Source organism: Olea europaea, chromosome 7 (assembly GCF_002742605.1).
Source record: "Olea europaea var. sylvestris chromosome 7, O_europaea_v1, whole genome shotgun sequence".
Taxonomy (NCBI): domain Eukaryota; kingdom Viridiplantae; phylum Streptophyta; class Magnoliopsida; order Lamiales; family Oleaceae; genus Olea; species Olea europaea.
In genome coordinates, this window is record NC_036243.1 from 21,333,822 (window position 1) to 21,346,213 (window position 12,392).

The window sequence follows — 12,392 nt, forward strand, 5'->3', positions numbered from 1 at the left end:
TTTTGAAGTAAGCCCGAACTAATCAACATTGCATTCATTATTTCCTTTAACGTTCGATTTTTACGTTCAGCAATTCCATTAGATTGTGGTGAATATGGTGCCGTTGTTTGATGAATTATTCCAGATTCTGCACAAAATTCTTCGAACGGTGCAACATATTCTCCACCTCTATCACTACGAATCATTTTAATTCGTTTTTCAAGTTGATTTTCAACTTCATTTTTGTAGTGTTTAAACACTTCCAAAGCTTCATCTTTGCTTTTCAACAAGTACACATAACAGTACCTTGTACAATCATCTATGAATGTGATGAAGTACTTTTTACCACCCCTTGTTTGTACGAACTTCAAATCACACACATCCGTGTGAATTAGTTCTAATGGTGTGGTGTTTCGTTCAACCGAATGAAATGGTGTTTTGGCCGCTTTTGCCTCTACACATGTTTCGCATTTTCCATTATTAAAATGCATATTCGGAAGTAAACTTAAATTCATTAACTTTCATATTGAATTAAAGTTTGCATGTCCTAATCTATGATGCCATAGATTACATGACTCAAGAATATAAACTGAAGATTACCTTTTATTGATTGTAGCATTTGGCACAACAGTTAGGACATTCATTTTGAATAGTCCATCTTTTACATAGCCTTTGCCTACATACATATCATTTTTGGTAAGTACAAACTTATCCGATACAAAGACTAGTTTAAAGCCATTCTTGCTTAACAAAGAACCCGACACAAGGTTCTTGCGAATATCCGGTACGTGAAGGACATTATTGAGGCTAAGTTCTTTTCCCGACGTCATCTTCAAGACCACTTTGCCTTGTCCTTCCACTTTGGATGTTGAGGAGTTCCCCATAAACAATTTTTCTCCCTCAGTTGGAGTGTATGATGTGAACATTCCTCTATCGGCACAAATGTGACGGGTTGCACCCGTATCAACCCACCATTCCATGGGATTTCCAACAAGGTTGCATTCAGAAACAACTGCCGATAAATTCATATCGGACATGCCATTTGATATGGCATCAGATTCGACAATGTTAGCTTGGGATTGCTTCTTAGGTTTGCGACAATCAACCGAGCGATGTCCAGCCTTTCCACAATTGTAGCAATTGCCCTTGAACTTCTTTGCATTCTTCTTTGTAGATTCAACAGAATGCTTTCTCTTCTTTCCTTTGTTGTTGCAAGATTCTACCACATTTGCCTTTGCTTGTGGTATGCTATCCCCAACTCGTTTTTCCGAACTTCGGTTGTCTTCTTCAATCCTCAATCGGACCACAAGTTCTTCAATGTTCATCTCCTTACGCTTGTGCTTGAGATAGTTTTTGAAGTCCCTCCACATGGGTGGAAGTTTCTCGATAATTGCAGCCACTTGAAATGATTCGCTCACGGACATATTTTCCGCATGAATGTCATGGAGTATGACTTGCAATTCTTGCACTTGACCGATGACGGTCTTCGAATCTACCATTTTGTAGTCCAAGAATTTTTCCACAATGAACTTCTTGGTTCCGGCATCTTCGTTCTTGTACTTCTTTTCCAAGGACTCCCATAGTTCCTTTGCAGATTTCTTGTAGCAATATACACCGTATAAAGTGTTGTCCAAGCCATTAAGAATGTAATTCTTGCATAAGAAGTCCGAATGTTTCCATGCATCCAAAGCAATCAAAGATGTCCTATTGTTTCCCCTTCTTGTATGGCGGGAGGATCTTCATTCAAAAATTTCACCAAGTTGAGGGTTGTGAGATAAAACAACATTTTCTGTTGCCACCTTTTGAAATCAACCCCAACAAATTTATCCGGCTTTTCCCCATGTGAAACGGAGTTTGAATGTACGATAGTAGGGGCACCCACAACCGGAGGAATCACATTAGTAGTAGTTGTATTCACAACGGGAGGAATCACACCGGTAGGAACACTTCCTTCAGAAGTTCCCATGTTCGAAGTTTCATTCGAAATAGTATCGGTATTAAGAACCGTATTCATTTCTGTTTACGTAAAACAGAAGATTAACCAAAATTAGAAGTGAAGAAGAAGTTAAACTTAACAAGTTTAACCAAACAAGAATGTCTCTTTCACAAAATTTATAAAAATTCGACTTAAGATTGTTGGATGAATTTTGTGAATAGTGACGCCAAAATAAGTATAATGATGGTTTGTAAATCCGTGCCGAAAATTGGACAGAGTAACGGCAAAGAAAACACAAACAAGAAGAAGAAGAAAGTAGGGACAAAGCCGAGGCAAGAGTTGGACTCTTTGTCCTTAAGTCGAATTTGCCCCGCAACGGTGCCTACGGATTTCGACAATCGACTCCCAAGATACAACGGCTACACTTGTGTTTGTAGCACACCCAAAGGGTCCTATTTATAGACAATGAAAGGGTGTGGACGAAATGGTTGAGGCCAAACCATGCACCTTTTCCAAACAATGCACCTTTATGAAAATGTGTCTATTCACTAATGGTTGAGGCCAAACCATGCACCATTTCCAAACAATGCACCTTTATGAAAAGGTGTCTATTCACTGATTTTCGTCCTTTTTCATAATTTCTCATTCATCCGATATTGGTTTTCGAAGAAGTCGATACGAAGTCACTTTAATCGATTTTCAATTCTCGATTTATTTAACCAATATCCAACAATTAGTAGATTTCCCTTTTTAGATCCAGAATTTTGATCAGCTTTTGGTAACTTGTTGAGCTATGCAAGTCAAATTTATTTTAATTTTATTTCGTGTGTCTGATAAACGATCTTTCATGAAGTATGTACGTGTTTATGCATCAACGCCTGCATTATAATCCTTTTAGAAATGAAAGGAAAGAAAAGAAATTTTATATATGACAGTTAGGTTCATGTGATAGTGTACTTAAAATTGTATTTGTTGATATTTCTGAATTGGATTGGTCTGGTGTGAAAAGAAAAGAATATAATTATGAATTTAATCGTGTTTTCAGCTAGCTGACGCCCTACGGAGCAGTCTATTCAATTACATTGTTTGTCCATTTTTTCATGTTTGCAGGATCAATTTTAGCAACCACTGCCTTGTTCATCAATCTAACTGAGTAATGGATGCTGGAAAATCATTAGAGCTTTGTGTGCCAGATTACATAGTTGAGCCATTGATAGTTGCGTCTAACTCTTCTACTTTAGATAAGGCGCTAGTGCATCTCGTTGAAATCTCCAAAACTCCTGATGGTCGGTCAGTCCTCGCTTCCAAGAAAGTCATGATGCCAATCCTTAATGTATGTCAATCCCTATGTTACCCTCCTTCTCGTCACTTTCTCCTGTTGTCCCTAAAGCTGCTCAGAAACCTGTGTGCAAGAGATTTAGATAATCATAACTTATTTATTGAACAAACTGGTGTTAAGAGTTGTTTCAAGTATCATTAATTCTTTAGTGCTGACTTCTGGTTCTGACAATGAGATTAATCGTATAAGCATGCAACTTTTGGGAAACGTCTCATTGGCTGGGGAAGAAAATCAGTATGCTGTTTGGCACCATTTCTTCCCGCTTGAGTTTTTCAAAATTGCTGAAGTTTGAAGCAAAGAAACATGTGATCCTTTGTGCATGGTTATCTATACATGTTGTAAAGGTAATGATGAACGATTGGTTGAACTGCTCAAGGATCAGGGGTTACACGTGGTGGAAATTATACGGACAGCAGCAGTAGGTATGGATTGTTAATATAACATGTACATTTCTGCAGTATCATGCAACTGCATAATACAAAATATGTTTGAAACAAACTCTTAATGACTAATATGTTTTTGGACTTAGCAGCCGGATTTAAGGAAGAGCGGCTGAAGTTGCTTCTTTCAAGAATTTGCCTGGACAAGTCTTACATTTCACCAGTTTTCTCTAAATTATCCCCGGTTAGTACAGCTGAGAACCATGACGATGATATGTCTAGAGTTAACCACTTTGGAGGCGAGCATGCATTTTTGTTGAGTATTCTATCAGAAATCTTGAACGAGCGAATCATGGATGTTGCTGTGTCCAGTGATTTTTCTTTGTCTATTCTTGGAATATTGAGAAATGTGGTTGGGATTGTTGATTTTGTTGAAACACCAAAATCAGGTCTTCCTACAGGCTTAGCTGATGTTGATGTTCTAGGATACTCCCTAACCATTTTCAGAGGCATCAGTGCCTGTGGCGGTGGTATAGAGTCCAAAGAGGATGTCTCTGGGGGTATTGCCGAGATTCTAGTATCCTCTGGGCTCATTGAATTGCTTCTGAGCTTTCTTCGTGACCTAGGGCCTCCATTAATAATTAGAAAAACAATGAGAAAAAGCGAGAACCAAGAAGTGAAAACGCCTAGCTCGTCCAAGCATTGACCGTATAAAGGTTTTAGGAGAGATGCAGCCATTATTGGAAATTGTGGTTGTCGCAGGAAGCATGTTCAGAGTAAAATTAGAGAGCAGGATGGGATCCTTTTGTTACTACAACAGTGTGTCACACTGTCACTGATGAAGATAATCCATTTTTTAGGGAGTGGGGAATCTGGGCAGTGAGAAATATATTAGAAGGGAATATAGAAAACCAAGAAGTAATTGCCAATTTGGAGCTTCAAGGATCTGTAGATGTGCCTGAAATTGCTCAACTAGGTCTTCCAGTACAGGTGGGTCCTTTAAACTCGGCGTGCAAAGCTTGTAAATGTGTGATGAAGAACTGAACATTATCTTTTGAATGATTATATGTATGGTTACCGTTACCCTTTCAAACTTCAGAATACCAGCCAAATTTGAAATTTAAGGATATGCTATATTCAAGAACTTACCGTTATAAGGAACGCTAGACAATGTAAGCACCAAAAGCACAATCAGAAGATCAGTACATCCAAGCAGTTATTCACTGCAGATTTCAGAGTACATCAGCTCAACGACATATTTCTTGTCCAGGAGAAGCAAAAAAGAATTCAAAGATAGTGTCTGCAGTACTAGTCGAACGGTCAAAATAATTGCTAAACAACAATTCTTGCACAGAACCGTAGAGCGGAAGGACTTTGCTTCATTCATCTGCCAATGTGTCATCCTCAGGAGACGATGGATCTACACTGGGGGCAGCAGGTGCCAGGTGGTGATGTTGCTGCTGGATTATTATCAGTTATCCAAAATGGAGGAATTCTTTTATCGTCATCCTTCATTCTCTTAGCATACTTGTTGATGCAAAAACCTGCATCATCTTTTCCAACAAATGCAGACTCCACCACTTCCATGTCAAACAAATCATCCGTGACACTTCGTACTAGGTATGTCCGAGGAAACAAATTTGACTTTGGCAACAGTTTTAGGCTCTAGGAAAGGTTTCACAACCTGAAATGCAAAGGTGAGAGTTACTTTAAAAAAATAGTAACCCCGAAAAAGTAAGTTATCTAAACATGATTGTTGAAGCAAACCATTATAACAGAGTTCTAAATGAAAGATAATGTGATGAGATGAATGAACATTTCCTAGTAAACTAAGAAAAATAAGAAATAAGGGAAAATGCCGTCCAAAATGGTTCGAATATCTTTGGTGGATCAAATAGAATTGCGAGTCCCAGTCTCCCGGAAGGATATGAGCTGTTTCCCTTGTCACTTTTATTGACATGTGGGATAAATTGAAGCCATGTAAATCAATCAACCAGACCAGCTGCTCTTGGTCTTCAGGGAGATCTAGAATTGCATTCTCCATGCAATAACAAATACTTAATCTGTCCTGATGATTTTGTGTTCTGCACTGATATAAAACTAGAAAACGCTGAGTAAAAATCTAGGACAAAGTGCATCTTTGCTAAAAGCTCAAAGTTACAATTAAACAAGATAATAATTTATTTTTTTTTTTTGGTCAAAGTTGGAAATAAGTAAGCTATGTTTAAGAAAAGGAGGAATTATCATATTTGACCTGACATCTAGGCCTCATGAACAAAACAGGCCTCCCGTGCTTATCTTTATGGAAAGATGTTACATGTGCTAATACTTTTGTACAAACTTTGTTACTTACACTCACAATGGGAAGGTGGGGTCTACATGTCGGAATTATTTAATCCATGTGGGGATCGCATGTATGTGAGAGTGAGTAGAAGCTTTTGTCAACCAAAGTTTGTACAAATATCTCAATCCATTTTTATAACTCGCCCTGTATATTTTCCAGTTTCTGCCTCCATCACAACATCTCCCTTCATCACAAATTAAGAAACGCTAACGGAGTATATATTTTGAGTCTTTCACAACCATGATTCCATGAACGCTCAAAAGCTTGAAAAATCTACCGGCAAACGCACAAGAGAACAGAGAACTCCAGACGTGGATGCTAACAATGCATGGTCATTATCCAGCGAATTTCTTCAGGTTTGTATTCCTTTCGCCACTTTAGGGTCGCTTTAAGCATTTTAACAGCCTTATTAACGTTCCAGTTTCGTGCCCTTAACTATCTTGAAATCGATGCATCGGAATAAAAGGGCTAATTTACGAAATTGTGGCCCTATTAAACTTCTCAGTTCTCACCTCGTTAATCTGAAAATATGGGAAAGTATATAAGCATGAAATAATAGGTTTTTCAACAACGGTTTTAGGACTGAAATACCTTTCCCTGCTTCAATTCTGGAGCCAAAGAACCGTCGCAGCAATTTGGAGCTGTTTTATTTAACTCAGAGCTCATTATTCTCAATGCTTCGGTAGGAACTATTCTCCCAAGTAATTAAGGGGGTGTATTCAATTGGAACTTTTAAAAACTTTGATAGGCTTTTTTTAAGCGATGAGTTTCGTGGATTTCGTGGATCTTTTATAGATTTGTATGGAATTAGTGGAAGTCTTTCGTAGACTTCCATGCACTTTCATTTTAAAATTTTTATAGACTTTTGTAGAATTCAAAAGATTTTTGAAGACTTTTATTTGAAATAGAATTCACGTGAATTTAGTACAATTGCGTGAAATTCTCACATACGAAATGTTGGTTCCCACAATTTCCCATCCTTCCCTTTCTTCTTCTCATATAATAAAAACATTTGAAAAAATGAAAATTTAAGACCTTAATTAAATAAATAATAAAAAAATTATACATATAGATGATTCAATATGGAAGAAGAGTAAGATAAGTGATGTAGGTTGTGATGACAAAGAAAGAGATGGAAGAAAACATGAAAAGAGTTTTAAAAAAAAAAAAAATTTAAAAAAAATTCGAGAGAATATATAAGAAATTGGGAGAGAAAAGTAGTAATTTATTTTGTAATCAACATTTAAGTATTAGCATAAAAAGTAATGCTATTTAAGTGTTAATCATTAATTTGAGTGACAACTGCATAATATTTAATAATTAATTAAATAAAATTCAATATTACATGATTTATTTAATGTAACACATCAAGTGTGTTTTACCTAAACTGGCATTCTAGCACAATCGGTGCTAGATAATATTATTCTAGCATAAATAGGTCATCCTTATATGGAGTATAAACAAACCTAATTTTAAGAACGAAACAATCACCTAATTCTAGCCAAGTCAGAAAATTATAATACATTAATCTAATAAAAAGCATAATTTAGATAAAATTCAACCTAAATTTTCTATCTAAATTCTATTCATTCCCTCTTTTTAGAAAAGAATGGTGAAGGAGGCCTGCACTATTGGAATTTAGTCCAGGGCTCATTGCCTACGAAAATGTAAGACTAAACTCTATCTACAAGAAATATCACTCAATATTGTAGGAATCTCAATTTGTCATTTCCTTCAATTGTTTTCCTGGTGATATAAATTGAACTGGTATCATAAACATAAAGTACTAAATCTTACTAAAATGCAAAAATCGTTCCGACGCCTCTGCCATGATGAAAACTATAAAATCTAAATGTTAGAATTAATCTTCTTGTAATCTGTTGAATTAACATAACTAAGTCATGAATTTGTTTATTATGTTCTTTTTTCTGTCTATGTACATGGAAAAACACCTTCAACATATGTAATTCGAATATACAACACAATGCAAAAAATTCACTTTAAGAGGACTCAACAAGAATACACCAACTCTTAGCTTCAAGTATTCAAAATTTGAAGTTTTGCATAATTTTACACCAATTTTGCATCAAATTAAAATTCATCTTCAACCATTACATCAAAACTTACACCAAAATCTCGCCTAGACAGGATCTAATTATAATAACGATGATGATAATAATAATAATAATAATTTATTGTATTAAAAAATATATAACACAAATACCCTTCATCAATCTGTTTGGCAAAAAAAAAAAAAAAAGGAAAGATTAAAAATTTTGATATAACAAAATGGTTCAAACTTTGGTGCTATCTTGGAGGCTTTTTGTACCAAAATTTGGGGCATTTTGGTGTCTCGGCATCTCCTTTTGAGATGTCCTAGGCATCATTTCAGACAATTTAATTGACTGTAATATAAAACTATATTGTTTTATATTGTAACTTGAGTGTTAATGGTGCACACCAAGTGGGAAATTCTGCAAGGTTAGGTAATAAAATTGTTTGGTCTTGACTCGGCCAATGAGTAACAATCTAAATAGAATATAATTTATATGCATTATATATCATTTTACAACATTAAGAAACCTTATAATAGACAAGATTATGCCACATATAAGCATCACGAGTGGGCCTCTTCTACCTTCCATCGAATGAATACTCAATCCCCTCTCATGTAAGTATTATGTCCTAGGTCCAATTAACTTTGGACATAAATATTTTTATATATAATTAATGCAATTAAATGGCAGATTTATTATTTAATTAATAGACGATTAAATAAATAATAGAGTCCGTAGATTCAAATATTTGTAATTTGTTAATCACAAGGAGTTGTGATTGTGATATACAAATAATATCTGATTGAATCTTAAATCATCCGTGGTCGTAAGTAATAACGAGATACGGATATCGTTATTACAGATAGACCATCACATATGGCATTTCTTACTTGTGAAGTAAGTAGCTGATCTCACAAACTAAAGTGTGGTGACACTTAAATGAACACGTGGATATTTTTGTTATAGAACAAAACATTGGAGACCCATCGAGAGATTCCACATGGATAACTATCTGAGTGTCAGTGGTTAATCTCTAACGTTCGGTAATGGAATTGGTTCTTTGACTTGAGGTCGTCATATTATCTTATATGAGGACAGTCATACTTTTGCGTTGTTGGATGTTGCTCTGAAAAGGGCCGCTAATACGATATCGTTCGGGTACGTCAAGAATCGTATGAAGGTTGTGATTGATCAATAAAGGATTCGTCACTCTTAGATAGTAGAAGATTATGATCTGCGTTTCATTCAATTATACCACGTGACATTTCCCGTCATATGTATTGCTCTGACACATTGTTAGATGTCAATCAGGGACGGCGAATGTGAATTGACGATAAATTAAAAGGGTGTTTTAATTTATCAATTTTGATTAGATCAAAATAATATTTCACGTCGTTAGGTATCGTGATTGGGAACCTAATGGGTCACACGCAAAAGAGAATTGGAAGATTGCAAATTGTCAATTGGTTAATTTAACAATCGTTAGATAAATTAATTAATTGAATTTATTATTTATATTTTCGAATTGATTAATTGGATTAATTAATTCACGGACCGGGTTTAATTAATTGGATTAATTAATTATTAGACCGGACCGGGCCGAGCCTGTATGGGTTTATATAAATACATAACTAGGGTTTGAGGTCCAAAAGGTTTTCATTATCCTTTCTGGCACAAGAAAAAACCCTAGATGCTTCAATCATATTTTCTATGTGGATCACCGTTGGAGGCTGGACAATTGGATAGCTGTAGTGGCGAATCAAGGTTGATGGCACACAAAAGAAAAGCAAAAAGATTGCAGATCTGGAAAAGGTACAATCTTATCACAATTTCTATCTAAACACAAAGGCGATTCTTCGTGGGAATCGGAAATTATTTTAAATTCCACTGTACATGTATAGGTAGATTCCCAACATCTCATTCAAATGTAAGTTGTGAACAAAAGGTTAAAATTCATATAGGGTAATCTCTAATTCGACACTCATTTTTCGTTTATTGTGTTGCTCACACATTCAATATATTTCATTATGTGTCTAGAGCGTGAGAATGTAGACAATTGTTGCACCTCGTTGGAGCAACAATCTATGCATTCTAATGGGGTTGTTAAGTCACAACATCCATGGGTGTCCATTATCAACCAATTCAACTAAAGCAAAGTTTGTTTCGCTGTAATTACTAACTACACAAAATCCAATAAAAGCAAACCGGTGCAAATATAGGCAATTGGCAAATAGTGTGTTACTAAACTAAACAGAAAAACTATAAAAGATATAATAAATAAAGAAATTCAAGATTATGGAAGATGCTTAACTTTTTACACACAAAAAAAAAATAAAAAATCCAACCCTGCTTTTTGAGTTTCATGGGTCAAGAATAAGAATAAGAATAAGAATCAAATCTTTTTAGGGATCTGTACCGTTGATGAAGCGAAAGAATGGAAAATTATGATCAACCAAGAAAATGGTGCGCTTGGATTAAGGAGAGGGAAGAGGATAGCCTGCATTGTTTTTGATGGATTTATTGATTACAATACAAAATTATATGGTTTTTATATTGTAGCTGAGTGTTAATGACGCATACCCGTGCGGAAAATTCTTAAGACTTTGGTTTAGACAAAAATCAAACTTTTAGTAGATTTCGATTGAAAAGTTATGGGTATTATATGTTATTGAAAATGAGTTTGATAAAAAAAAATAAGGATCAAATAGTGGCTAAAATTGTTCTATCTTGACTCGACCCATGAAAAGGCTGGTCTAAATAAAATACAATTTACAATTTAAATATAATATGCTAAATACAAAAGTCATATAGACATTTAAAAACGATGAAATAGTTACTCATATTATATAAAGCATTATCTCTACCTTTTCAATTCGTTTTTTTTTTTTAATAAAAAATTTAAAGTTGCTTTTTCTTTTGTATTCAAATCGAACTCAATCTCATCATGTGCAATATAATTATTCCATATTCGGTAATATCTATTCTTCATCCCCTAATATTGTTCTCTAGAATAATTCAAGAAGTACTTCACATTCATCACATTTTCTGTTGACTATACGCTCTAAAGTAATAATTTTTTATCCCAAAAATTATTATTTTATAGAAAGAAAAGTATATTGCGTGAAATAAAGTTGCCTTTTTACTAATTAAAAATTAATACTAAATCTTGAACTTGAGTTCTATTTTTATTCAAATTTGTACAAGGATAATATAAATCTCATAGCCTAAATGGTTAATGAACTTTACAAAAGGACCATAAGTCGTCATCGAACTTTAAAAATCACGTTATTCATCATTAAATTTTGCATATCATTACCCATTAGTTACTAAGCTCATGATCCATCCAAAAATTGACAAAATGCCGAAGTGGTTACATATGTGACTGCATATGTGGCTTGATGTGTCGGTGAGTGCCAAGTCAAATAAGTGTTGCACACGGAATTTTTATATAATCAAAACACATTAAAAAAAAAAAAAAAAAAACACTCCATAAGTCGTCATCGAACTTTAAAAATCACGTTATTCATCATTAAATTTTGCATATCATTACCCATTAGTTACTAAGCTCATGGTCCATCCAAAAATTGACAAAATGCCGAAGTGGTTACATATGTGACTGCATATGTGGCTTGATGTGTCGGTGAGTGCCAAGTCAAATAAGTGTTGCGCACGGAATTTTTAGATAATCAAAACACATTTAAAAAAAAAAAAAAAAAAAAAAAAAAACAAAACCTGAAAGGAAATCAAACTCTCTCTCTCTCTCTCTCTCTCTCTCTTTTTAGAGAAAAAAATCCCCAATCTCCCTCTCCCTCTCCCACGCCCCCACGCAAACCCAAATCGAATCAACCCATTTGATTCAGATTCTTCTTCCAACCGGGCGCTCTCGCTCCCCTCCTCTGCCGTTTGATTCAGATTCTTCTTCCAACGGCAACGGTGGCGCTCTCGCTCCCCTCCTCTGCCGTTTGATTCAAATTTCGGGCGTTGATTCTTCCATTTTCGACTGAGATTTGGAGCTTTGACAACAACCCATTTTCACCGTGCACAAAAGATTATCAATTGCATCGATCTCTTTCGCAGCTCATCAACAAAAGATTAACAATTGCATCAAATCATTTTAACAGCAACCCATTTTTGTGTTTTCCAGTGAGAGTAAGGCTAAACAAAACTCCCGATCCAAATCGCATGGTTCTTCTTAAATTAAATACCCAAACGGGTATATGAATCGAGAACCAACGAACCCGTCGGTTCTCGATTCTAAACCGAAAAATCGAATAAAAATCGAATCTTCCTAATTTTCTTAAATTAACTTATTTTAAATAAGCAAAATTATTTTATTTTTTTTAAATAAATTTGCTAA

General features: G+C 35.0%; 1 protein-coding gene and 1 pseudogene across 1 annotated transcript; both read left to right on the forward strand.

The window, feature by feature from the left end:
* The first annotated feature begins 3,758 nt into the window (after positions 1-3,758).
* Positions 3,759-4,726, forward strand: LOC111398062 (annotated as a pseudogene).
* Positions 4,727-4,733: 7 nt separating this feature from the next.
* LOC111397722 lies at positions 4,734-6,915 on the forward strand. Its single transcript, XM_023024716.1, has 2 exons — positions 4,734-5,254; positions 6,138-6,915. Exons 1-2 carry the CDS (start codon positions 5,028-5,030, stop codon positions 6,220-6,222), a joined length of 312 nt encoding a protein of 103 aa, XP_022880484.1. The 5' UTR covers positions 4,734-5,027; the 3' UTR covers positions 6,223-6,915.
* Positions 6,916-12,392: the final 5,477 nt, after the last annotated feature.

Excerpts from the sequence above, each read along its gene's own strand:
- LOC111397722 (XM_023024716.1), top strand. The coding sequence starts at position 5,028 with ATGTGTCATCCTCAGGAGACGATGGATCTACACTGGGGGCAGCAGGTG. Across the intron at positions 5,255-6,137 it reads TCCGTGACACTTCGTACTAG|TTTCTGCCTCCATCACAACA; the intron begins GTATGTCCGAGG and ends TATATTTTCCAG.